This window comes from Betta splendens, chromosome 8, assembly GCF_900634795.4.
Source record: "Betta splendens chromosome 8, fBetSpl5.4, whole genome shotgun sequence".
In the NCBI taxonomy this organism is placed as follows: domain Eukaryota; kingdom Metazoa; phylum Chordata; class Actinopteri; order Anabantiformes; family Osphronemidae; genus Betta; species Betta splendens.
The window spans coordinates 8,766,423-8,794,385 of record NC_040888.2 but is presented as its reverse complement, the minus strand read 5'-3'; the positions used below and the strand labels follow the sequence as shown (position 1 = coordinate 8,794,385).

General features: G+C 50.8%; 1 protein-coding gene across 1 annotated transcript; it reads right to left on the bottom strand.

Moving 5' to 3' along the window:
- Positions 1-16: 16 nt before the first annotated feature.
- On the bottom strand, positions 17-27,376 carry stat5a (signal transducer and activator of transcription 5a). The gene is made up of 19 exons (XM_029159941.3): positions 27,207-27,376; positions 9,781-9,918; positions 9,441-9,597; positions 8,647-8,736; positions 8,071-8,245; positions 7,679-7,809; positions 7,420-7,571; positions 7,044-7,199; positions 5,391-5,570; positions 4,793-4,880; positions 4,443-4,565; positions 4,237-4,329; positions 3,369-3,575; positions 2,943-3,037; positions 2,678-2,820; positions 2,435-2,590; positions 2,286-2,337; positions 1,693-1,800; positions 17-1,618 (listed from the first exon to the last, which is right to left on the bottom strand). The coding sequence occupies exons 2-19, from the start codon at positions 9,906-9,908 to the stop codon at positions 1,495-1,497; spliced, it is 2,358 nt and encodes a 785-aa protein (XP_029015774.1). The 5' UTR covers positions 9,909-9,918; positions 27,207-27,376; the 3' UTR covers positions 17-1,494.
- Between the last annotated feature and the right edge of the window lie 587 nt (positions 27,377-27,963).

Below are 27,963 nucleotides of genomic sequence, written 5' to 3'. Positions count from 1 at the left end.
AAATCGTATGCATTCCTACAGTTATTTATAAAACTTTATTTTCTTCATTTCAACTCCACGGCTGTTTCTCTTGGAAAACAGCCGAGTGATAAACTCAAAACCACAAACATAGTACATACAATGAACAGCACACGGCGTCGTCCACGCCTTCAAAATAATGTACAGTCTACAGCGGAACAGAGCTCAGAAATAATGTGAATATTGGTAAGGATTCATCACGAGACTGCCCACGTAGGCTGCGATTTCCAAACAAGAGATACAAATAAAAAGAACAGAGAAGAACAAACAGGGATATTTTAAATACTGTGATATCTGTTGGACAAACATGTACATGATAAATTCTCAGATTCTATACTTGTACAGTATCTTTCAGTTGACACTAGACCTCTGCTTAGTCTGAGGAGGCCTCAACATACTGTAGTCATGCAGAGGTTACACTGTTTCAGGGGGAGGTGGCAGAGAAACAATAATAAAATAGAAGTACCATAGAAAATAAGTTCATATTCTGTGTACATAGATCATTTATTATTTGGCTTATACCACAGTTAAGCAAAGCGTTTCATTCCTGAGGTGCAAGGCTGTTGTCCACGACAGTTTCTATTCAGCATTGTACACGTGTATGTATCGAGAAGAGGCAGTGGAGTAAAAGTATCAGCGATCTCCATTCGCGTGCATGTGATGCAGGACGGGACGAAAAAGCAGAAGCGGAGACGCAGGTTCACGTGAGCGGACGTGCAGTATTTATATCGGCGCTCTGCAAACTGAGCCGGTGGCACGATCATGCCGTGGGTGAGACGCGTGTCAGAAGGGCCCCGTGCGGCGTCTGGTGCCGCCGACAGCTGTTTAATACAACAAATGACAGGAACGCCGTGACCCGGAGCAAAGATGGCGCCTAATGGCCGAAAACCGAAAATGCGAGGTAGCACTGACGAGGGGGAACCGAGGGACCTGAGAGGAGAAGCAGGCAGGCAGCGCCGGGTAAATGCTCCGATTTGCATTTCTGTGTATAAACACGAGACAAATAGCCCTGTGAAAGCGAGGGAGGACCCCCCCCCCCCCGTCCTGGGTTCCAGCTGGTGAGCAAATCACAACAGAGAGGTGAGTGATAGGGTCGCTCGTTCTTCAGGTTAGTGTATGTGGATTGGAAAACTGGCGCCGCAGAGCCGAGACTCGGATCCCGTTGGTGAAAGCAGCAGCAAAACTCTACTTTTGTCGGAAATGCGTGCACTTTTTTCAATGAACCTCGGCTTCTTTAAAATACTGTAACATCGGAGGGTGTTGCGTGATACTTAGTCTCTGTTACAAATACTTCTGGACACGAAAAGCTAAGACGTGTTACTGACATGCATGTGTTCATGCTGAAGAGAAAACTAATCACCACCGTCATCAACGTCGTTTCACATTATACCTATCTGACGAGAGAATGGAATCGAACCATAAGAAATGTCAATGCGAGTGGGTGGGGGGGGTCTGTAGGCATCACAAGGTCAGGGGTCACGACTGCTGCCCGCCCCACTGGCTCTCCACGGGCCTCCGCAGGAGCTCCTCCACGTGCCGGGCCACGTCCATGGTGTCGTCCAGGTCGAAGTCGCCGTCGGCGTCCAGCATGGCGTCGTTCCTGGCGGACACTCACAGGTCACACACTGACGCACACTGACTCGCACAGAGCACACAACACGGATGTGCACTCACATAGCTGGGTACATGCCGTAGTTGTGGGGATGATTGACAGGCGCTGGGGAGGCGTGCTCCATGTAGGTCGGGTTTCCACCTGTTGGGTCGGGATTGGCTGTGGCAAACCTACACACACACGCGCGCGCGCGCACACACACACACACACACACACACACACACACATACACACACACACACACACAAACCCGAGATAAAAGCCTATCAGTCTGTGCTCGACAGTTGCCTAAGCAACTACCCTCAGCGTGTTTTCCAGGCCTCTCTGCATCATTACAGCCGTTCCCTGTATTGCGGGTGAACCGACCACGGAGAGAGGCAGGGAGCGGGGTTTGCTAACTAACAAGCTTAACTCTAATGATGAGTGGAAGACAAGCTTACTCAGGAACCTCGACCAGGCATAATTGGCCTCCTCCAACTGTAACAGCCAACTAATAGCTGATCTGAATTCAGTGTCCAATATCTGATTAATTCTAAATGTTGTCACAGGGGGAAAAGGGGGGATGGGAGAGAGGGACAAAGTAGAGAGAGAGAGAGAGAGAGAGAGGCCAGGAGTGGACGAGCGAGGAGGAACTGAACAGAGGCTGGAGACTCACTCAGGCACGACTTGTTTGATCTGTGGTTTCACGTAGCCGTCCACCGCTTTGGCTGCAAAACAAACAGGCGCCCGGCGAGAGAGTGAGCGAGAGACAATCACGTGTGCGGCGCGCGAGCGGGGCCGAGGGCCGAGCGGGAGGACGCTTACAGAGCGGCGGGGTGTAATACTTGGAGAAGACCTCGTCCTTGGGCCGGTCGGGGTAGAGGAACAGCAGGTGGTTGAGGTCGCTGATGCGGTCGGCCAGCGAGCGGATGGTGAAGTCTTTGGTTGTGTAGGGCATGAGGTTCCAGACCATCCTCTCACCTGCAGAAACAGCAGAGACTCCAAAAACACTGAACCTTTAAACGACTGATTTCCGTTAGCGTTTGCCGAAGTCGCCTGACGTCATACCGGCTTTGTTGGGATTCTCTGCCACCCAGGCGATCGTGATGCCGCCGATCTCCGAGTCACTGAAGCGCAGAAGGAAGGTGCCGTTGGGTTTGGACATCAGCATGTCCTGAGCCTGCTGCTTGTTCACGAAGCCCAAGATGGCTCTGAATGTGGAGAGAGAGAGAGAGAGCGAGAGAAAGAGAGTCAGAGAGCGAGAGAGACAGAGGGTGAGGCCTCCTCTTCCTCCCCCTCCTCCTCTTCCTCGCTGCCGTTAGCTCACACGTACCCGTCGTTCCAGTGCGGCTTCAGGTGCTTCTTCGTCAGCTCCATCACGCCGTCGAACCACTGCCAGAAGGTGAAGTTTCTCCCCGGCAAGCTCTCCTGTTAAAAGACAGGGCCGCGTCACGCTCGGTGCAGAGAACAACGCGTCCTCCCCCTTGTTGTGTTCATGCGCTGCATCCAGGCAGGAGGAAGAAAACAAGCCAGCGCCAACCTGAGCGCGGGTCGAGCCCGAACTCGAGCCCGTGAAGCAGCTGGGATTTAATGGTCTTGTAATTTAATGAGACGGACGTGTGTGAGGAATGTGCCGGCGGCTCTGAAGGCCTCCAGCCTTTCACTGGGCGAACAAACAGGTCCGTTAGGATGAAGACCTGCCCGGTACGATATTTCTGCATATTAAAACCTATTAGTGAGTAAGAGGAGGCTGACTGACCCTGTTGAACTGGGACCAGGTCATGGTCATGTTGCGGTAGTCGTCCGGGTTGTTGCTGGAGCTGCTGAAGGCCTTTTGGGCCAGGAAGACCAGGTTCTCCTCCGACAGGCCTCGGTTGCTCTGCACCTCGGCCTTGTACTTCATGTTGATGGAGTCGCACAGCTGAGGCCACAGCACTTTATCTGGCACAAGGAAAGGCACCCGTCCCTGCAGCCGCAGAGGAGACGAGCGTCAACAGTCACGGGTGAAATGCGCACAACCAGCTTTTAACGTAGTCAATGCTTCACTGACACTTAGAGGTTTGAGCATCTCTGTGTAGAATGAGCAGAAGCTGATATGTGAACATTTCTCTGCGCTCGCATAAGTCTTAGTTTGAGACTTTTACCTTATCAGCATCATTTTCTACTTTTTAAACTAGCTTTGGAGACCATCACGGAAACTTGGACCCTGCAGTGGTACATAAACTGCAAAAGGTCCCAACGGACAATAAATCTTATTAGCAGCAGAAAAAAACCCTTGCGTATTGATTTAGGAGGGATATAAAATGTATTTGAACAGGGCAACTGAACTCAGATTATCAGTAAATGCGGACTGAGCTTCGGACCCACCAGCGACACTGTGGAGCGGCTCTGAGGTCACGGGGTCAGACTGGGGCCGCAGCGTCCACGGGAATGCGCATAGCTGTGTGAATGCGGTCGGCGCGAAAGGCCAACGCACTAAAACGCAGCAGTAAAAAACGCCTTCACAGGCAAAAATCACCATTAATTGCGTTGCCGAGTCAACGGCGAGGCTTAAAACTGCCGGGGCTGCTACGAGGATGATTACGTGTGTTTGAGCGATGATGATGAACGTTTGCTCGCACGCTCACCGGCTCCGCGAAGGAGTTGTCCCACAGCACGGTGGCTGTGGCGTTGTTGTCCTGGCTGCCGTGGACGATCACCACCACGGGGAGCGACAGCGTCTGTTCACACAAAGAGCAGCGGCCGTGAGCGCCGGCGCCGCCGTGGAGCCTCCGGGGCCTAAAAACAAAGCGCCACTCGCGCTGCGTAGCGTCGTCGTGCGCCAACGCCGTACCTTCACTTGGAAGACGAGCTCGTTCCCGCCGACGCTGAACTGGGACTCGAAGAGGATGGTGAACTTCTCCTCCGTGACGGACTCCGCCCCGCGCCGGTCCGACCGCTTGATCCGCTTCAAGGACTGCGCGAGAGACGAGACGGCGAGAGTTCAGACGCTGCCGACACAGTTGGGCTGAATACATCACACATACATTACGCGCATGCATAATTCACTTTCTCCGTGTTACTGTAAATAATACATGGACGCTTTAAGAGGATGTTGTTTTAAATGAAGACATGGACGGTGGAGATGAAAGTCCTCCATCTTGCACTGACTCTCAACCCGCTGCTGATCCGCACTCCTCTCACCATGTTTCTGAAGTGGGCGCTGAGAGTGCCTGTAGTCTGGTGGTACTCCATCACGCAGTTATTGTTGAGAATTTCCCCACTGCTGTCGCTGAATGAGGAGACACAGAAAAACGAGCCGGTCAATTAGCGGCGCCGCTGGCCGCGACACCCTCGGGTGCCGGGACTCGCATTCTCGGGCCGGGAAAGTTAAAGCTGAGTTATGCGACAGTAGCTGGAAAAGCAGCGAGGGCAAAGCATGAAGTAAAAAGTCTTCTGCCTGAGAGAACCGCAGCGTATGATTTAGCTTTGGCACAAAATGGACCTTGCCCCTTTAAAACGCCAGCTGATCTACAGTCGTGGGAGGATTCTATTAATCAGGAGGAACGTGGTCCCGGGCTGCAGAATTATAGAGGAATCTATGATGTGGATTCTGCATCCACATCATAGATTCCTCTGAGTCAATGTTCAAGTTCCAGCCATGTCTTTGCGGTGAGGTCTGGAAACCCTCCAGGTCAGAGGTCATCCAGTAACCTCTGTAGTAAACTCTAAACTGCCTCCACTGATGGAAGCTGGAAGACAGACACTGCGTAAAAGGGTGAAGAGAGGTCCACAGACTTACTTCCTCGTGTTCTCGTTCTTCAGCAGGGCCTTGGCTTGCTGCTCACTAATGATGGTGGCCTTGACCTGGGGTGGGTTCATGTGCACGTTCAACTTCCCCCCCACCAGCAGGCGAACTGTCGCGGCGAACTTGGTTTGGGTCTTCAGCACCTGCGGCGGCTGCTTCTCGATGATGAAGGTGCTGTGGGGGCAAAAGGAGAATCAGCCTGGAGGCCAGAAGCCCCGAGGGGCTCCCAGACCCCTACTCTGAACACAAGCAGCACTTTAATTTCAGGGAACCTGGTTTGGATTCACATATAAACCTAAAACAAAAGCATGCTAATTTATAAAAAAATTTATTAAATGACATTTAAAATAACAATGATTGGCAAAAAAGCAGCACATACCACCTTTAAGCTCTACTGAGCTGCCGACAAGCCTTTGAAAACGACCTTCATAACCATGAGCTCTAATGGAAGGTCATGGAGCTAATCACCGAGCAGTCGACTAACAGAGTTAACAATTACTTTCTTCTAACAGGGTGTGTCTGCTTTTCGGGTTCCAGGGCTCAGAGGTAGGAAGCAAACATAGGCCTTTATGGTGCGATGAGATGCTGAGAAGACAACACCACTCTGGGGGTTCAATAGTATAAAGGGAGGATGCTGGTGAGGAGATGAAGTGCTGTGCGTGATAGCAGTGCATTACTGTCTGGTCACAGGCTCGTCTGTGGCCGATCACAAATCGCTGTGACACTCACACAGCTTCTCCATATTTTACGGGTCCCCGCAGAGGAACTCCTCGAGGCAAGTGTGAGAGGGGGCTGTCGGAAACTGTCGACCGGCCCGCGCGCGGAGCCGCCGGGCGGCTGAAAGACCCTGGCAGACGCGCCCTCGGGACTCGGCGTAATGCACGGCGGCCGAGCTTCCCGTTCCGTCGCCTCCTCCTGCTCTCGTCTCACCGTCCACGCTTCGTTAATGCGGCATCCGCCGGGTTCGGAGCCGTGGCTGACGCTAAACGTCGCGTCGGGTTAATGCCAGTCACCGCAGGGAGGCGTCGCACTCACGGACCCACACCATGTACGCATTCAAGGTTTTATGAAATCAAATATTTATGGTTGTTATTTATTCACCAGCAGCGTATTTATATTAATAACATTCATCTGGCCGACGCACCGGGAAGTAACCTGATCAAGAAGAACTAATAATAATACGATGAAGATGCTGAAACATCTGCTGTAGAAGCCAAGCATACTTCGAACTTTCAACTGTTATGAAACCTGATATATCGTCCCCTCAGTTGTAACTTTGTACTCACTAAGTCATGGGAGCAAAAGAAGCATCCTCACAAATGATGTAGCTTCGCTCATGTGGCTCAAATCATTCAAGGGGAAATTTAATCCTTTTTAACTGAATAATTCAATTCTGGTAATAGATTTAGTAATGGATGATATCTCTCGTTCGCCCCCGCCCCCCTCTCTCTCTCTCCCGCTGTGTTGGTCATAATAAAAGTTGTTGTGTAAATAGTATCAGTTTGCATCAGTGGCGACACCGAGTTCATGCAGGGCGTTGCGTCAATACGCACAATACACCCACTCACTCGCGCTCGCACGCACTCGGGCCGGCGCCGCCCTAAAATTAGCCTCGTCTTCCACGGTCTGGCGTCCGGACGCACGCACCTGGTCACCAGCGCCGAGATGATGTCCGTGATGGTGCCGTTGAGTTCGTTGAGGAGCTCCTCGATGGGGCCCGGGATGGGCAGCTGCTGCCTGAGGTGCTCCGCTCTCCGGATCTGCTGCCGGTTCTGCCAGATGGTCTCTGCCAGCTTCTCGCACCTGACGCACGCACACACACACACACACACACACACACACACACACACACACACACACACGGATCGTGTTTGTCTGAAGCTTCGCCTCAGTTCACGTGGGCCCATTTCCTTCCGATAGACTTTGCCAATAAACCCAGTGGTAATCGATTGCAAGCTCATAAACCTTTGACCCTTTGCTCTGCGAGGGTCCGGCGGCTGTGATCTCGGTGGGAGGTGCTCACCAGGACTGCAGGATGTCCAGGCCCCCCTCCGGCGGGCCCCCGTTGCCTGCCAGCTGCTGCCGTCTCTTCCACTGGATCAGCTCGTCGTCCAGAATGATGGTCTGCTGCTTCCTCAGCAGCTGCAGTGTTTTCTGGTGCTTCTCTGCCAGGTCCTGCGCGCAGACACAGCCACAATGCACACACACACACACACACACACACAAACAGTGAAGTGATGACGTGGGCTATAGAAGCTTCTGTCCCGCGCTGGACGCCTCACCAGTCGGTACTTCTGTAGTGTGTTGGCCTCGCGGGTCAGCCACGTCTCCACCGTGGCCCGTTTGCTGAGCAGGGCGGGCTCCCGGAGCTGCCGGTCAGCAGGGGGCAGCGTGGCCAGGCTGCTCAGCTGAGCTGCAGATGGGTGAGGGAGGGAGGGGGGCAAGTTAGAGAGGCGGAGGGAGGTAAAAAAAAAATCTCTAACCGCGTGAACCCCCTGCAGTAACAATCATTTACTCAGTTGGACCGGCTTCAGCTTTAATGCAGATGATGAAAAATGTGCTGTGTGAATGAAGTTTCGCAAAACCTCAGGTGATCACTGTCACATATTTAAAACCTTCAAGCCTGATTTATTGTAGATTTTTAAAGCTCTACACTCTAAACCGCTGGTCTAACCTTGAATTCGGAGACTCTCCTGGTACTGGATGATGAAGTACTCCTGGTTGTGCTGCAGCTTGCGCAGGTCGTTCTCCGTGTCCTGGCTCATCAAACGCAGCTCCTCGAAGGCCTGGTTGATCTGCTGGTATTTCTGAGACATGCTGTCCATCATCCCGCCCACCGGGGAGCTCGACTGTCAATCACAATGTTCCATTGAGAGAGAGAGAGAGAGAGAGAGAGAGGCACGAACACAGGTGAGCTACTGCAGGTGGTAGAACCATTCGTTCATTCACGTCTGACTCCAAAGCGTCTAATGCAACGCGACCAGGAGGAGACGCATTTGCTTATCACACTCAGACAGGCCGCACGCTCAGTTAAAGCGCCGATCGAGCGCTCCCGTGCCCCCGGGGGGTCGGACTCCACAGCATGGGACTCGATCGGTCCACACACGCACGGCACTAATAGAAAAGCCGTGTTTTGACTGGAAATCAATTCACCCCAGGAGCTGCTGGGAGTCAGATGTTTCACGCACCGCCGGCCTTATGACCCGGCACTTGCTACAAGCTGTAAAATATCCCGACTTCCATTGCTTACGTTGGTGGCGTCTCTGACGAGCCGCTGCTCCGTGTAGAGGATGTGCTTGATGCAGCGCACCAGCTCCAGAGGACAGCGGTCATACGTGCTCTGCAACAGAAGGAGACCATGTGCCGCGTTAGGAGCAGTTAGCGCCCGCGGGGCGCCCTAATTTGGCCCCATCACCGGCGCTTAGCGGGACCCGGGCCCCGGCGCGGCAGACACACTAAGAGCTAATAAAGGGGCCTGATGAGCCCTGATGAGAGGCGTCTCCAGAGCGCGACATGTGGCTCATTAACACGCGCCGAGTCGAGTGCTGCATGTGTTACTGTAATATTGGATTTGTTAAGTAACATCTTTCTTTCTTTCTTTCCCCCCCGTCCAAAAAAACCCAGTAGCACTCATTCATTCATTCGCTATTTTTTCACTCCAGTGTCGCAGGTTTAATCGATCACAATTAGCTGAATAAATATATAAATGAGAGAGCCCCGCTCGCTCTCCGCCTGCTTTCAAGAGGGGGAGAGGACAAACAGAAGCATGGATCTGCGAGCAGGGAGCTGGCTCATAAATAGCAGCGCTGGCTGGAGACCAGGACTCTCGCTTGGACGCCCCTCTTGTTTTCCTCCCGGTGGATACGACGTGTTCTTAAAACATTTTCTGCACTGCGAGCTCTTTCTAAGAATTATGGCGACAGCGGTGAACCGGAGTCGCAGTCTGAGCGGGTCAGAGCCTATGAACTCATTTTACATGCGTACGCTCCAGCTGGCTGCGAATGGACGGGTGATGCTCCTCAGGCCCGTTCCCCGAAGACTTACCTTGAGCTGGCTGGCATAGTGTCCCAGTTTGATTTTGAGGAGGAATCCATCCTCTCCCACCTGGTGCTCGGCCTTGTTCTGCAGCTCCTGTATCAGACTGTCCAGCAAGCGTTTGGCCTTGAACTCTTCCTGTGGGTTCTCCAGGTCTACAGCATCCCTAACGACACACACATACACACACACACACACACATAGGCAGCGTAAACACAAACAGGTGGTTAATCAATAAGCCCTCATGTGGACAAAAAAAAAGGACATTGGAAACGTGTTCACTGCAAAACAAACATTTGCTCAGCTTCAAATGCCGGCATAACATGACGGCCGCTCATCGGGAACTCACCAGAGCTGGGCTTCTATCCAGTGGGACAGGTAGTGTCGCACCTCAATGGGAAAGTGCTGACCGTACAGGGACTGCATTTGGTGCAGAGCGTCTCCCTGGAGCTGCTGAGCCTGGATCCACACGGCCATTTTCGACACCCTGGAGATGAGGCGCGCGTTAGAACCAATGGGTCGTAACAGTGACAGCGTGTAGGAAAAGAAAAGAGACTGGATCCTTTCTCTATTATATATGGATTTGTATAATATATATAATATTAATGCTGGCTACATCTCTGCCAGCTGCTGAGTCACAGTATTTAATTGTTAAGGAAATGAGCCGACGACTTCCACTCGTTTTGGGCCAAATGGACCCCATTCGCGCGCAGGCGCCTCTGGTTTCCTTCCACGCCGGCCGTTCCGAGCCGCAGCGGTTCAGCTGGTTGTGTGTCGTTACCCAAAACACGTCGCGGGGCCGGAGCCGGCTCCTCTCGCGGGGTCAGGGCTCGCTCTTAGCCCAGAGGACCGGCGTTGGGTCACTGCCGCCTGTTTCCAGTCAACACGCCCACACACCCATTCTCAAAAGAGGCACAGTCACTGTCAGTAAAAGAGCGAGTGATATGAGTACGCGGGAAGTTTGTGGTGTACGTGTGTGTGTGTGTGTGTGTGTGTGTGTGTGTGTGTGTGTGTGTGTGTGTGTGTGTGTGCGCGTGTGTATGCGTGTGTATTTGTAGGTGCTTGTGGTATCCATTGTTCTCTTTGACATCTTTGTGTGCATCATTTGTACATAATCACTGTGTTTGTAATTGACTCAGACCCATAAACAGCAGCGTAACCAGGCAGAGGGGAGGATTTTATATGTAGCACGAGTGTATTTACAATGTGTGCAAAGGGTTCTGCACAGTTCGGCTGCTAGCGTAACGCAGGCGAGGTTTCTTTAGCCTTCTGCCATAAACTTTTATTTCCTCTTCAGAGACCAGACGTCAGTCGCTTTTACGAGAACGCGACGCTGTGAATGTTGCCACTTTCCTGCAACAAAGTGAAATCTCGTGACGCGCGCCGGGGAGTTTCAGTCGTCCGTCCGATGACGCCGAGGGCGGCCACTGATAACGCTCCGAATACGTGCTGAACTTTGGCCTTTGACCTCCCAGCAGGGCTTCAGTCGGGAGCACCGTCACGTTCAGGCATCTATCATTATAAATGAATCTATGGAGCGAAAGCTGTGACGCACGAGCCCCGAACGACGCCTTCTGTAAACTGTGTTGAAATCACAGGGCCACACTTGGCGGGTGATTTGAGGGGAAACTGTCACAGTAAACAGAACTTTGCACTGATCAAATACAACGTGCACAGAACGTGATTCACGATCTGCTTGGGAACGGAGGCCGTCGGTGTCTCAGCCCCAAATAAAACTTAATTTATTTGACATGTCATAGAAATGAGGCACGAGAAGCTCAACATTTCTCTGCACGATCCTTACGTAATTACACATTTGTGGAGGTTTGTGCAGCAGACACAAGCAGCAGTGATTAAACACAACTTCATCAAAAAACTAACATCAATCGAACGCCGGCGGATGACGATATTTCGGTGTTAAACGATCAGCCTGTACAGTGCGCGCTTTATCTGGGCATCAGAGCTGATTGGACGAGGGACGCAGCAGGAAGCGCGTGAAATCCTGGCGTGCCGCGACTGCATCACTCTGGGGTGCAGACGCACAAAGAGGCTGATGGGAGGTGGAGATCTCCACTGTTTGCAGCGGGACTCGTACCGGACAGAACGTCAGCACCTCGAGGTTCCTCCGTTCTCACCTCTAACGGGAGAAGGACATGCTTCCCAGCAGCTGTTTCACCACAAACAACCCTCCTCCGCTGCGAAAGCTATGAACCTCTATGAGCTTTTTACGTGACTCACGTCATCAACTTTACTGTATCACAGACAGCAGATTAAAAAAAAAACAAAAAGATGAAGGTCCAACTTACCGCTCGCCGTCAGCTCTGCGTTACAATGTAACAGCAGGAAACTCTATAGAGGAGAACCACAACCGGAGACACACAGAGAAAGAGAGAGCGAGACAGAAAGCAAAAGGAGGAAGTAAGTCGACCTCGGGTGCTTCTGAGGAAGCTGCCTCTCTCACAGCGACCGGAGCATTAGCAAAAAACGAGAGAGGCCGAAAGGGAAAGTCCACTGAACAGATTTGTCTTTATGCCCACTGTCTTTTATAATGATAACGTGATTACGAGACGGGTCAGATTCGTTTCCAGTCGCAGACAACAACCGAACCGAGAGCTTGAAACATGTGAACCTGAAGGAAGGAGTGGAACTGATCAAACGTTTAGCAGACATGAGCACGAATATCACAAAAATCTGACTTGTTATAGAAACTCTTCTTCTTCTGAAGTTCCTCTTGACTGACACTTCTTGTTCCTGGCCGGAGTCTGAGGACGCGGAACATCAGGAGCACACATGCTGGCAGGAACAGCCAGACAAAATATGCGAGAACATCAAATATGTGTTTTACTGCGTGGACCCGTCTTCCTCAGCTCCGTTCTTCTTCTCTGGTTCTCGCCTTCTTCGCATTTTTCCTGCCCGTAGATCATCACCTACCAAACGAACGGCGGCCCCTGGGCTGGAAATGGAATCAGACGCCCGTTCGGCGCGGCGGCAAATCTCGTTGAGAAATATTTCCCCACGACCGGTGTTTTAGCAGGAGACGACGGCAACAGTAACAGTAAACACGTATGAATCATCGGAGCAGCCGAGGAGCCAGAAGTGCTGGGCCACACTCACTGGAGACTTTTACTGAGGCAATTATCACAGATGTTTATGGCGGCTCAGTATGAGCCTCATATTAATGCTCACTAATGTGCTTCTCCTCCAATTACAGATTGTATTTGCTCAGCTTTCAGGATTAATGCAGGAGTAATGCTACTGTGTGTGTGTGTGTGTGTGTGTGGGAGGGGGGGTCTTCTGACACATAAGAGTGCATCATCTCATCTTCCAAGTGTCTCTGGAAGTCAAACACTGTGATTCTGTGACTCCAAAATGCGCTCGGCTTTTACCTCGACTGACCCCTCGCGGCTCCGTTTTCATCTTTATTCATTCTCCTCCGAAAGACGGAGAAAAAAAAAAAACCTTGGCTCCGCTTTCAAAGCTCTTCTCACACTCGTACTCTTTGTTGTCCAGTTTGGATTTACTGCTCACTCCAGTGCCAATACATTCTCTTATGTCTGGCTCATTCTCTCTCTTAAGATGCACAAAAATGCAACAAATCCAATTCAACACTCAACTCACGAATTGCCAGTTCGACGTCTGACTCCTCTCTCAGACAGTGTATGTTGTACTGCACCACAGCTTCACACCAACTTAAAGCAGAAGCTCGTTTTTCCTCAGACCCTTTGCTCAACATTGGCGGAGATGCAAAGGAATAACTGGACTGGGCTTCGACTTCTCTCACTGTGCTGAACTGTGGCATATTTACGAGTTAAAAACAGCTGGACTGAAAAAAGAAAAAAGAAAAGAAACAGGAATATGGGTTCCAGCTAGTATTACACAACTACTAAACACAAACAAATCACCAGCGCTGGACAGGGTTCCTCACACCGGCCCACTAATTATTTGGCTTTCATGAAAATCACCACATGGAACCAGAGGTTGGACGTTGTGATTTGGGAGGGGAGGGCGACCCGGCCGGACAGAGGGCGGAACACACACATTTCCAGTCACACGCTCATCGTTCACACTCATCCGTTCCTGCAGCACATGGAAGGCGAGCGCGCGCGTCTGTGAGTCAATCTGCTCTCGATGGAAAGCGAAGAGAAAGTCCTCCCACTCTGCACCGGGAGAAGTCGACGCGTTGCTTCGCCAAGGCTGCGCTGCCGGAGTTGATTCATGAGTGCGTTCAGAACGGCGGCGGCGGCGGCGGCGGCGTGAGCCGATCTCATCTCGGCTCCCCACGCGTTCACGCGGCTCTGCTCCCGACAGACCCCGGCCGAGCGCGAGGCCGCGGCACCCACTCCTTCCTCCGAGGGAAAAATCTGCTGTTCGTCAACGTAAGCGCTTCCTGTTAGGAAACTGAGGTGCCACCCACCCTTCAAAGCCGCCTCGCCTCCCTCCTTTGCACCAAAGCAGCGTCGACGGCGGAATCGAAAGGGCACAAACAAAGGCCCGGGTTTGGTTTAAAGTGCTCATCCTTAACATCACTGCCTACTCTGATCGGACCCGGGAAACCACAGCCTTCTGAAACATGACACATGGCGTGTGGAGCATCTTTATAGTAACTGGAAACATGAGCTAGGCTTCAAATTGTTTCTGATGGGAATATGCTTTTAGCAGTTTGTGCATGTGTGAAATAAACTGCGTCACATTCAAGGTTCTTTCTTGCAAACAATACAAATACAAATAACCTTTTGCTAATTATGACATAACCTTGTCTTGTAAGAACAAAGGAGGCCTAAAATACCCCCTCTCCACCGCTGCCTGCCCTTCTGTCGCTCCCTGGGTCCAGCTGCTCCATGACAGAGGCTATGTGTTATCACCCCCCACCCCCAGTGTTATAAATAACATCCCGGCATATAACTGTAGGGTGTAAAATTTAGCCCGTCACTGACTCCCAACTGTGTCCGCTCCAGTGACCACCAAAGGAGGCAGAGCCCTTAAAGGCTGTTTGACCGAGTCGACTACAGGTGAGAAACGCACCTTCAAGCAGCAAAAATCAGCAGGGGGGGGGGGCATTACATCACAGGACAGATTGACAGAGCCGTCCGTGCAAACACAGGTGGGCCAAAGTCCGCGCTTTTCGGCGACGCAACCGCTGCTGTGGATCTGAGGAACGTGCCCACCCAGACGCCACTGAACCGCTCCGTCGGTGAGGACAAAAAAGAAATAAATCACAAAACGAGCTGATCTGGCGGTCGGCGAAATGTGACCGCTGGTTCACGTTGAACAAACAGCATTGAAGGATGACAGAGGGAAACAACGGGGGGACTTGTGACGCGCGTGCGCCCGAGCGTGCACGTGTTGACACCGCCGCCTGACATCCGAATGTGGAAAAACCTCGAATTAGCGCTGACTCACTGGATGAAATTAGCACCAGAACGGGGAGTAATTGATGATGTGATGGGGAAATCGCATTACAGGCTAAAAGCTGCACATCTCTGCCTTTCAGGCTCTTTCATCAGACTTCTGCTCCCTTTTCCCATGCAAAAACAAAGACCACTGAGAGGTGTTGGGTCCTAAGACCAACATATTCACATGCAGTGATCCTTCACCTGTCATCTCTGAATGCGTGAGTAGACGTGAGGAGAGGCGAGTAGACCGGGTGCCAGACACGAACGTCTGGCGAGAAGACAGCAGCTGGCACGTTCTCGTCTGATAGCATCAACCTACAGCACGTCTATCTCGGTGCAGCCGTCTTCTCATCAGTTGTTTTCTGCTGACAAAGAGCCCGCTGCCATTTTCTCTGTCTTTCAGAATCTGGCTGGTTTTAAAGGGTTTTGGAAAGAAGACTGACTGATTAATATGGCGCTGCCTCAAATCAGGTGCAAGTTACACGCGAGTGCATTTTCCTCCCTGTTCTTGTGAACGCGTGGCGGACATTTTCAACAAGTAGCTCACATCTTTCCAATTTTCCATAACTGCAATAAGAACGTGAATCAGAAGGTTCATTGTCCTTATGCATACGCAGAGGTTTGGGATGGAGAACTCGGCCTAACAAGTTAAAACAAGGTAAAGAAGTAAAAACAATAGCGACAGTATGAAGAGGTAAATCATCATTCTTTTAAGGGAAGCGGCTCAAACGGTCCGTTTTCTACAATCATTGCTGCTACTAGAAAGATCAGGAACCAAGACACGACACGGACCAGTCTGTGACGTATAAGAGCAGCCACTGTTCCAGTCTTGCTGTGAACTGCGGCCTCCCGCGGACACACAAACAGACTCGCAGCATTGTGTAAAGCTGCGGGACCAACCTACACATGACCTCAGGCGGCCCCGGCACCCGCGGCGCTGCAGTGTTTGCTGGCTGCGATGATGACCCGCTACTGGGAAAAGGAGAATGTGAGCGCCGCGCAGCAGTGTGGCGGCAGGGGGCCGTTGGGTCGGTGCCGCGAGGAAGCGCTGCAACACATCACCTGACGAGCTGAGGGCAACATGTGTCCACAAAGTCACCGAGGAGCAGATTTATGCTTTTAGAGTCTCCACCACCTTCTTTATAGCATAAAATGCTAATTCACAGATTTTAGTTTATTTTCTACAAATAAACTCTGCCTCGCGTTTTATTGTTCCTGTATTTCTTTTTCAGTCCAATGTTGGGTTCCACATTTCTACAGGAGGTGCGACACAAATGCACCAAAATAAAAAAAAAAAAAAAAAAAAAAAAAAACATATCCGCCTGATCGATGCGCTTAGAAACTGGAGGAAGCTCACAAGCAAACACCATAAAAACGGCCGATTCCCGCTGCGTCAGCGCTGCCTGCACGCCGCGCCCGCTGATGAAACGCCAGACGCCGGCAATCTGTTATTTCTGCGCGAGGACCGGGAGCAGTGAGTGGGCAGAACCAAGTGGGATCGATCGGGACGTCAAAACACACTGCAGGTGAAGTCGCCCGGCCGGCCGGATGGACGGACGGACGCGGCCGCCGCATGTTGCAAGGTAATCGCTTAATCCCTTTGTGCAACATGATGCAGAAGTGCGTTTGATGAAACTTGTTTTGGTAACAGAGATGCCTTATTTCAGTAGTGATGACATGTGGCAATGGTGGCCTTTTGCAACCTCCACCAGCAGACTATTTAAAGGAGCTGACCTAGAAGGCACAGGCTGCAGTGTCTGTTCAGTGCATTGTGATCGCTGCTTCGAGAAGGCGTGGGTTCAATAACCGAAAAACGTATATGATAATGTGCAGAAATATTTTAACACTCACATTTTGGGCTTTTGTTACTATTTCATTTCTTTTAGAACGTCATAGAGTCATAATGTGGCTAGACATGCAGACGTAGTGTGACTCAGTGCTTTACAGGGAGGAAATAAAGTCCTCCTGCAAATCTGAGGTACTCCGTGTCCCTGGCAGCGTGACCTCATTATGCTCGGCTGGCCCGCTGACCTTTGAACCCCCTGCCCCAGAATCCTCAGCCGGGCCGGCGATCCGGCCCACTCCCCCAGCTCCCACTCTCCAGCCCTGCAGACCGGCCTCTACAGCAAAAGATTCTGCTACAATGCACAAACTATTTCAAACCTCTGTGCGATAACGACGCCTGCACCGGTGTTTGTGTTCGTCTGGGCATTTGTTTACCATACCGACACATGTTGACAGGCTGCAAACAGCTGACGTAGCAGCTGTTAAGTCGTCGCCTCCTTCTCCACAACGTTTACGCTGCAGTATAATTACCGGCAGAGACACTGCAATGGCTGTGTTTAAAGGCCTTTTACCTTCCCAACACCTGACATTGCATTCGATTATGATGTTAGTCAGATATTATACATTATTTTAGGATTATATATTAATTTAATTATTTTATTTATGATTTAATCTCAGCACATATTGGAAAATTACTGCATATGAGATAGAAGAGCTCAGACATCTTCAATATTTCAAAAACTATTAGATGAAAAAAAAAGCTAAATAATCACAAATCCTGCTTAACATCAAGCACAAACTGTCCTTGTGGAATCCGTGTCTGCCTTTCAACACTGAGCTTCCCTTTTCTTTCCAGAATTCGGCCTCACGCCTCCATGCTTATGTATGATTACACTACAGTATGCATCTCTGCTGATATTGGCTAATGTGTACATGTGTGCACCCATGTGTGCTGGTGTCAACTGCAGAGAACCAGCGGGTGACATTATGTAACCTGGGGCCCAGAGGGTGCGTTAAATGCGGACGCGGCCTGCAGCTTATGTGGCAGCAGACGCGCCAGCCCGCTGGAGGAGCGCCACGTTTGGAGTTTGACGCCTGAAGTCAGAAAAGCACCGAGCGCCGGCGAACGGCCCGGGACATGAGCGGCCAGACAGTCATTCAGCGGCCTGTCACTGTGAGAGCGAAACCACCGCTGCAGGATGTTCGTTCACTCACAGGAAGCTGATCTGGACACGTTCTAAACTACTAGAGTTTCAATTGTTTATTGACCATTTACTATTATCTGCACACCATCTGCATCTGCTTCTGCTAAACCCTATAGGTGATTATGTTTGTTGTTGTTTTTTTTGGCTATGTTGAATACGCCTGAGATGATGAACTGCAGGGAGCGTTAGGCTCACAAAGAAGAGAAAGTACTCCAAAATAATCATGCACAAAGTGGCTTGACCCACATACAGCCATGGGAAAACAGCCACAGACAGATGAGTTCACATGTTGGACCATTGTTGCGATTCCAGGCTGAAGAAAGGGTTTTCACACAGAAATGTGGTTATGGGGCTTCGGCTGCTTTGCCATTTCCTCTGACTGCTACAAACAAAGGCTGGACAAGGTGTAAACTTGTTGAACTGGCCATTATTACATTTGTTTAATTAAATCCCCGGAGAATCGGTGCTTGGATGTAATGGACGCTCCACGTAAACACTTCTATTTTCTTCCCTCTGTGCAGCAGAGCATCAGCACACGAGCTATTGTTGGGAATCGGGGGTCGCCAAAGGGGTTCTCTTGTTCCCGGGCCGAGTTACTGGGACCTGGACGGACCGGGCCAGACCTCTACTTCAGTCCGGCTCAGCTCACACAGATCAGAGGAAAACACACGCATGTGACAGCAACGGCCGATGTGATTCATGCGATAACAGAAGTGTAACAGGACGTCACATGTTGACATTTGTGGTTGTGTGTAGCAGAAACATGTGCAATTCCTTATTCACGGTTGTCCGCATTACATAGATCTCGACCAGCAGAAATGTTGGTAAATCACTTAACCACCGCACAAACAGCGTTAAACTGACTCACAGTCTGCTGTTCACTTCTCCACCAGGTCATGCTCATACAATAATCTGACACAGCTGCATATGATTAACCCAGCAAAGAAGTGAGACACGGAAAATTATAATATCATTCAATGATGACATAATCAATGAAGGTGTATTGATTTTCTAATAGTTATCGCTTCACTCATTTGAGTTCTCACGCCAGTAAACCCCCGCCTTCTCCCTTCCTGCATCAGTCACGCCGTCTTCCCAAACAGCATCTTAATTAAATGCCACCTGACGAGTGAACAAACATCACACAACTCTGGGGCCGGGGATGCCCCAGACAGGACGTGGAGGAGGAGGTCCCAGGGGACGGTGGACCAAGGGTTGAGCTGAGGCCCCAGATGAGGCTGTTGTTTACATATTCTTGTGCTAAGGCAAACAAGAAGGTCCTACAGTACTACCAAAACCCCCACCCCCACCCCCAGCACCGGCTGCACAGAGTGGATTTTCGGAAACTACTGTCTGATCGCAGGACATGGGAGGAAATTAAACTCTGAGGTGAAGCCCGGGAGGGGAAATGGAAAACAGCATTTTAGAATTACTGGATTAGGCTTTTAAGCAACGACTGAGACACAAACCTTTATGGGTGGGACTGAGGGTATTTAACTTCATCACATAACAACCTGCCTTGATGGGTTTGAGGAGCTGTCATTGGTCAGGTTCGATCTTTGAGCACAACGACTTAAGCCTGTGCTTCTCATCGAAACCCGTCGCAGCATTCGCATTTCCCTGTTTGCGACGCTCAGTGTTACTTGGCCGAGCTTCACTCAAGACTCGGCGGAGGCCAAAGAAAGAGCCCGGAGCAAACACTCAGACCGAGATTTTTCCCGTCCTGCGGTGGAAGTAAAGAAAAACACTCCCCACACAGATGGGATCCTGTCAGCGTCGTCCGCGGGACCAACAGCACGCTGTTATTCATCTCCCAGCTAACAAAACACTGCTAATTGCCCGTCCCCCTCCATCCATGCATTAATCGCACACATCGCTCCGGCTGCCCTCGCAGGTAACGTCGGCGGCCGTCGGGCCCGTCAGCCGCTGGTAGGAGGATCCCGCCGCGTGCCCCTGGCTGGCGTGGGCTCGGCCGTCCCGCTGGGCGAGGAGCTGGCAGGAGGAATGGAGGAATCGATGCTTTAACGCGCTAACGTGCATGATCCTGTGGGAAACGACGCATAATTCATTTGCATTGCGGCGTCCTGACCGGATTAACCCCTGAACCCCTCTGACAGGTGTGCACGCTGGAGAAACCGGTGGGGGGGGGGGGCATGTACTGTATGTACAGTACGGCCGGCGTGTTTGTGGAAGGGGGGAGGAGGACTGAGAGGCAAATATGGGCTATGTATTGTTTCAACATCTTCAAACGGGTTTAACAACATCAAAGGCCCCCAGAGTGGAAGCACCTGAGCTGCGGTGTACGGAAAAAATGATTTGTCAAATCAGATTTGCCTTTTACATCTTCGTGTTGCATGTTTACACATTCACTTTGGTGGCCTCTCATCCCCCCCCACACACACACACTCCTGTTTTCATCCAGACATTGGGGAGATGAGCTCTTTCATCTTTGCAGCCTGTCATGTGTCAAGAGGTCAGATAGCTGCAGTGTCCCCCCCCCCCCCCCCCCCCCCCCCCCCCCCCCCCCACACACACACACACCCACACCCCCACCCCCACACGGTGCTCGTACTCCCCTTACCCAGCCCCTCCCTTTCATGGCCAGCTCAGTACTCTCAGTAAAGGTCAACTACACCTTCACCCCAAACACCGGCACGTTGCTGGTTTCAAGCGTTACCTGGGTTTAACATGGCTGTAGACTGCAGCAGTGTCTTCTAATTACTTTTGGTTACTGTGGGGAAATGAGTCAAGTCTTTCTGTAGCACCCAGCAAACTTGTGTCAATTTTACTTTCATTTCCTTCACAGGCATTTATAAAGAAATCCCCATTTTAACTTGTAGAACCACATACAAGTCACGCTGTGACTGAGTCATCTTTACAAAGCAAACGGCTGGATAGGTCTAAAATTCATTTAAATTACTGATTAGCCACCGTGTGTTGCACAAGCACTTACTTTCAGTTTGATCATGACACCAAACTCAACTCAAGGCTGGGGCTTATTATCGCACGTCTTTGGCTGCACTGCCTTTGTGCAACGTTCAGGGACATAATGCCTGCATTTATTTCCTCACCAGGTGGGAAGCGTGACGCAGTCTGATCTAAAAATCACCTGAAAGTTACTTTAGCGTTCCACATCCGAAGGGCTCGTAACACCTGTGACCCGGGCGGCAGGCCGCTCCAGACCCGCCACCTTCCCCAGAGCTGGAGAGCTCTCATCTCAGCCACATTAAACAAGACAAACAAAGGCATGAACCTTATGGCGCTGCATGCATGGCAGCCTCTGAGTGATTACGGTGCTGGCACAGGGATAATCTGGATAAGCTGAGCGTGGACATAGAAGTAAAACAGAGGCCCGCAGCTACTACGTCACCCTCATTCAACCTGCTTTCCCTGAATTCTAAATGCAAATTCATGTGGAAATCCATACCTCGCTATCGTCCGACCATTTTCATTCCCTCCCCCTTCACCGTATATATACACTCTTTCTATATATATATATATATCTATATATATATATAAAAAGCAGGTTGAATGAGGGTGACGTAGTGGCTGATGGTGATGGTGGTGGACTGAGACTGATGTACTGAATTATCTTAAAGCGGATGCACGGGGCTGCAGGGAGAGCAGGGCAACCTTTTTTATTAAAGGATATGGGGAAATTCATAAACTGTTTTGTGACTGTCGCCCTGGACTGATTGTTACTCATGTAACTCATGTATACATAGAAGAAAGTTAGTTCCCAGAACATTTCGCGAGCTGCGCCTGTTTTGGACTTTTTTTTTTGGCTGTGGTGTTTTTCGTTGTTGTTTTTTTCCTGTGTCAAATTCACAGATTGGTCCTGAGATTTTGCTTCTGAGAAAATCACCCCTGGTTCAGTTCGAAAGCCGCTCTTACCCAATCGTGGCGTGAGTTCCAGTCATTTCCATTTCCTGCACATGGTCCATCTACACCAATCTAATAATCCTGTCTTACCGTTTCCTCCATAAGTGTTTTATATATTGGTGTATTAAACTCGCCGTATAAACATTTCCACAGGGACATTATATCTACAGCATATGAATAGTTACACTTTGCCCTGACAGTCCTCCTTTAGATTCATATCTTCTCCCCACTGTAATGTTTCATTATAGAGATGGAAGCCAGAAACACATGCGCATTTGCACAAAGGCAGTAGAAAAAAAGGGAAGTGAATCCTTGCATTTGTCACATGTACGTCTGCCAACAACAAGGCCACCTTCCATTAGCAGCACATTGGAGCCGCGGGATTGGCTGGAGATGTCGTGCAGGGCTCATTTGAGGGCCTTGTTACACAGACACCGCCGTGGGCACACACGAGCCCACAAAATCAATACTGGATAGCGGCTTCACAAATCCAAACACTGACTTCGCAATATGCTGCGCCAGTGGCTTGACAAGATTGGGAGAGAGAGAGAGGGAGGCATCGACTCTGCAGCGATGCTTGAACAACATCGTGAAAAAAAGCAGAAATGCAAATCACATGACACGCAAACATGCATACAAAGATCATTGGGTCCTGATCGTGGTCTAATCCAGACCAAACCTCGGAGGGGTGGGACATACAGCAAGCAACAACTATAATACATGTCATGAGAATTATATTGTAATCCAATTCTCCTCACATTCATCAGACACATGTTTCCTCAGACACGAGGCCACATCCAAGACCTAAAAATGACAGGTGATCCAAACACGGGCATCTCACACAGACAAGAGTCCGGAATGAAAGCAGAATAAACAGCTGAGCTCAGTGGTTTCTGTTGACCCCCAACACACACACACACACACACACACACACACACACACACACACACACACAGAGCCCATCTCATTTAACATCACGCTCTCTGCAAACACAGATATGTTTCCAATGTGTCTGATTTGCTGTAATGAGCTTAAACACAGCACTAGTTACTGTACGTCAGAACGAAGGCGAACAGCTCTCGCAACGCTGTTTGAAAGAGACAACAGCAGACCAAAAATTCTAAATACTAGTAGCTACTATTACCAAAGGTGGATACGCTGTCAACCCTTTAGCACTGCACATCAAATACATCAGTCGACTTAGACGCGCTGTTAATCACAGGGCCTTGCAGAAAAATGCAAAGTTCATAAATATATTTACCATTAAGCAGGAGTGTGTTTGCCATAATATTATTAGTACTCAACCCCGCACCAGCCTGAGTGTAATACTAATATTTACATTGTGTTTATCATATATGCGATTATTGAGGCCAGTCAGCTGTAGACGCATCTTTGGGAAACGTCCTGCTCCAACGCCTCGGCGTCGTCACCTGCCGCACACCTGCTCCTCATTCGACGCCGAGCGCTTTACAGTGCGTTTTCTGGTTCGGCAACCAGTTCGCCTCACTCCCCGCTGCTGCTGTGGCGCCCGAGGCGGGACAAGTGTCACCCAAACATGACGTCTGATAGGGATCTGAGTTCCTGGGTCGCCCTCCTCCTCCGCCGCCGCCGCCGTCGGCCCCGTCTACCTTTTCGGAGGCGCGCGCGGCTTCATCGGGCTCCGGTTACAGAGCGTATCAGAATGGACACTTCATTACGGAGACAAGTGCCGGGGTGTGAAAACGATCGAGTGAGATAAAAGAGGGCAGGATCAGGCTACGCCGCTCAGCTCCGAGTGAAACGCTGCAGCTTCACTGACTCACCGAAACATGCCTCACCGCCGCTAAGAGACAGGCTGTTAAAGGATATGACATATAAAGGTTTCTGTGTCTCCCCACTGTATTTAGGCTATGAGCCCGGTTCATACTTCACATGCTTCCCTGTATTGACCTTCACCTACGCAGAAAGAGGAAGCGCTTTTCTCTGGCAGTTGATTGCATCTTCGTGCTGATTTGCATACTCATCGGCACGTTCAGAAGTAGCTTTTTGTCGCCCCGGCTTTGTCGTCTGGCTGCTTCTCCGACACCTGCGCCGGCGGATGCAGTTACAGCCGGCTCAGGTTACGCGGCCCCGTCGCGATGGGACGACTCCTTCAAGTGAGTGGGAACACGACCGGAGGAGGTCTGGGGAGGAGGAGGAGGAGGACTGCTGCAACGTTAGGATCATTTATACTTTCACCACATTTAAATGGGCTCAAACAGACGGAGTCCTCAAACCGGAGGTCATCGTCGGGAGGTGCGCAGCGCTAAAACAACACAATCCAGTCACGCCTGTGTGTAAAATAGCAGCCGTGCACACGCTGCACTTGGCAGCATCGGGATATTTTCCCATGGTGTTACTCCAGGTCACACCGGCAATAATAGCATCACATTTCTTACTCCTTTTCAAGCTTCTGTCGAACAATCTGAGCAATTAGCGAGTGTTTCTCCTGCCACCGTGCACGAGGCTTGGCTCTTTATCTAAGTGAGAACCACACATCATAAACAGGAGGTCAAGAGGTGCAGGATAATCTGCGCTACTGACTATTTACACAACTTCGCGATGAAAAAGAGCGCTCCTGGCTTGGCACAGAATGCAGCAGGAGAAAGCTCCAAACGGCTACGAAGGGAAGCCTCACGAAGCCTGGCAGCACATTCTCTGGTCAGACAGAAGCCAAATAAACGAGTCTGGATGTGTGTGGACCTGGACAGAACCATTCTAACAGCATATTGTCAAATAAAGCACACACCTGGATGTTTATTCCCTTCTTCACGTCGTAGAACCACTGCACAGCCAACAATACAATGCACAATACAATACTCACATGTTCTCAGCTTAACAAGCAAAGCATGTCCCCCTTTTATAAGACTCAACACTTCACATGATACAATTGCCTTTAGGGTCGAGATGAAGCCATTCGTTCACGTAATTCATGCATGAGAGATCAAGCATGACTCAGGGCCCAGGGCATTAATAAAACACACAAGAGGTTGTGCAGTTTAACTTTCCAACACCACTATCGAGACGTCATAGATCAGTAACTCGCCGAATGATAAAGCCAGGGCTCCGCAATAAACCACGCTTTCAATAAACTCTCATTAAAAAAGGAACAATTGAAACCAGAGCCACGTGCAGCGGGCGCCCGGGGAGATTTTGCATTTTAACTACGCATTATCGCAAACTTGAGCTTTGAAGCCCGGTCAGAGTTATGTGCCATCGGGCGCCCGGACACTGCAGGGCTGGAGCGGATGGGGTCCCCGAGAGTACATCCATATACATAACTAGAGCCCTGTCTGCATGTTGTAGTCGTGCGCATGAGAAAATGAACACACAAAACCAATAGTAGCTCCTGATTCGTGGCTTCATGCAAATGTGGAGTAGTCTATCTGTTCTTGTTGTCACTGAGATAGCCGCACAAGGCCGTATCCTGCATGTCGGTGTCTGAAGGGCTCGACTGGGATCCTCCCACACGGAGAGAGACCGGACGGGAGGCGCTGGACCAGCAAGCGCTCATGGGACGCGAGTCTGCGCCCGCGGGTGCTGTTCGACAGATGGATCAGGGCGCTCCTGACCCAGACCGGGGCTAAGAGCTCAGGGTCACGTGACCGGCGGATTAGCGTTAGCCCAACTGAAAGGCGGAGGAGGCTCGGGTGCTCGTCGCCACATGCTTCCTGATCACTTCCCTTCGAACGTGTTTCCCTTTCTCTTTCGCTTTTAATCTCCGTCCATCTCCTTTGAGCCGAAGCGCTTTAGCAGAAGCCGCGGTGACGCTCTGGGACGCGTTACCAGAGAACTACGTGCTTTGTCTCCTTCCACTTAACTCTTTCATCTGTCCATCTCCTCATCTGCCGCTGAGACCGACAGGAAGCCTCAATCTAAACGCAGTCACACGGTAACTCTGACACTCGTAGAGGAGTCACAGCGATCGACTCACCTCCAGCCGAGTCAATGCTACTGTGTCTCTTTCCCCTCTGGAGTCCACTTTCCAGGAGTGGGGAGAGTCTAAAGGGGAGGAAAATGTGACAAACAGTGCCATGTGCTCGCAGCATGGCATGGTTTGTGGGATGGAGCGCTGGGTACCCCCCCCACACACACACACACACACACACACCACCCCCTACATCTGGGTCTTTCTGTCAGGGACACCATGTGCCAGCCAATTCATGCCTGGCTGGCATGCCGTGTTCCCACTGCAACCCCACAAACTGGGAAAACCCTCCCTTCGCCTGCACTGTGCAAAGCAGAAACAAGGCAGGGAGGGGGGGGGGGTCTGCGTGACAACATGAGGCTTGCCAGCACGGTTAAATGCCAAAAGGCAATGGCCATTATTTCCCGTAGAATATGACTCGTATCGTTTCTGTTTGACAGCAGGAGCGACGGGGACGGAAAGTGACACAAACTTATTCTAAGAGGAGAGAGAGAGAGAGAGAGAGAGAGAGAGAGAGAGAGAGAGAGAGAGAGAATCGTCGCCGGGCTCCGTGCAGCAGCCGTGAGGGGGATTATCGCAGCGGGATGAGAGCGTTATTATCACATGCATTCCCAATCTAACAGCAGCAGCGGCGGCAGCGGCAGGGAATCTCCACACCGACCTCTGGCAGACGTAGGAGGGAGTCAGTCACTACTGGTATTTCAGGTTCATCAGCGACAACACGACGTCAAAGCAGGTTTACTGTGAAAACTGACGCACAGACATCAAACGGTGCCAGTGACATTTGAGTGACGCTTGTGAGGGCGCAGGCACCGGGGTCGTGCCTGCGTTTCAGCTCTAACCCACCTGTGCATTGACCTTTACGTTCGCTGGTGTATTAAAACGCAGAGAAACAGTGAATCATGTGTTTTACAGTGACGCACAGTTACGCTCCTTTTACAGATCAAAGGGAAACGACCTCATTCCTTACGGCTTACACCTGTTACAATGACCATCTCACTCTTATTGCGGACAACACCTGCACATTTGGGTGCGCGCGCGCTCGCTCGCTCGCACGGGCTGCCCTCACACCTCGCGCCTCCAGAAAAACCCGGCATCTCCAGGAGGACGCCGCCGCCGTGGCAACGTAACGCGGCCGCGGGAATGTCACAGTCACATGGCGCAAAGCCGCTTTGCACGGACGCCGGAGTCTCGAGAGCGACGCGACACCAGATGAGGAGGCGAAGACTCGGCCGCACGTATAACGCATGCGTTCGCTTCGCGCGCGCAGCGAGACCCGGCGCCTGTCGATTCAGCCGCGTCCGCGCAAGCGACGAGCGGCGCAACAAGTCATAAAGAATCGGCATCCAGCGGTTACAACGCCACGCGCATCCGCGCCGGCGAGCGCGCGCGGCGGCCGCGAAGCGCTGGCGCACTCGCAGTTTGTTTACAAAGCGCTGTCAGAATAATCTTTCGCAACAGGGACAGTTAGTGCTGTGGCAAGAGGACAGGGAGCTTTAGTCGTCCAGAAAGCACACGCGCACGCGCGCGCGCGCATCCAGCGACGTTCAAGTGCCACACTCACCTCTGTGGAGCGACTGGAGCTGCCGTCCTTTCTCATAAAATGCGGGGAGAGGCTGCGGCGACGCGACCAGGAATCTCTCAGTCCGACAGACAGACAGTCCTCTAGTTTCTAACAGTTCGCCTCACAGTTCACTGCTCTCTCTCCCCCTCGCTCGCTCTCTCTCTCTCTCGCTTGCTCGAACGCACGCTCAGACACCCTCCCACTTCCGGCGGTTCGTGAGCTCTGTCGGTAGTAACATTTTTACTGGTCTGTGACTTCGTACAGATTTTTTTTAAATCAAAGGTCAGATATTTAATTTAATCCTGATTTATTTCAAATTTATTTCTTAAGTGGATTATGTTGAGTAATGGTTGGAAAAAAAATAACTTGAAAACTTAACTTAAAACGTATAAAACCCTGTACTATCATACTATGAGTGCATAAAAATAATTAAAAAATAATAATAACAATAAAAATAATAATAAATAGAAGAAAAAAGAAGAAGAAACAGTTCAGTACACCTACATACTAACACCTAAATACTGTATCTTGCAGGTCGTTAGTCTGAAGTGACTTTTCTTAGATTTGCAGTGATCAAAGCTGCTCTCTGTTGCACATCGTTATGAGCACAAGGGGTTACGAGATTAAGTCTAATCTACCGTGCAGTAAATCTTTTATCTAACTCGGAGCTCAACTCACGCAGAAGTCAGCGGCCTCTAATCTGGCGAGTAGCGACACCTTCTGGTTGGAAAATGAAAAATAGAAAGGTTGCACTAAT

Bases quoted from the DNA above. Each gene is read 5' to 3' on its own strand.
- stat5a (XM_029159941.3), bottom strand. From the start codon at position 9,908: ATGGCCGTGTGGATCCAGGCTCAGCAGCTCCAGGGAGACGCTCTGCAC. The intron at 4,566-4,792 runs GTGAGAGGAGTG...TCTCTCGCGCAG, and splicing joins GCGCCCACTTCAGAAACATG to TCCTTGAAGCGGATCAAGCG. The intron at 2,591-2,677 runs GTATGACGTCAG...CTGTTTCTGCAG, and splicing joins AGAGAATCCCAACAAAGCCG to GTGAGAGGATGGTCTGGAAC.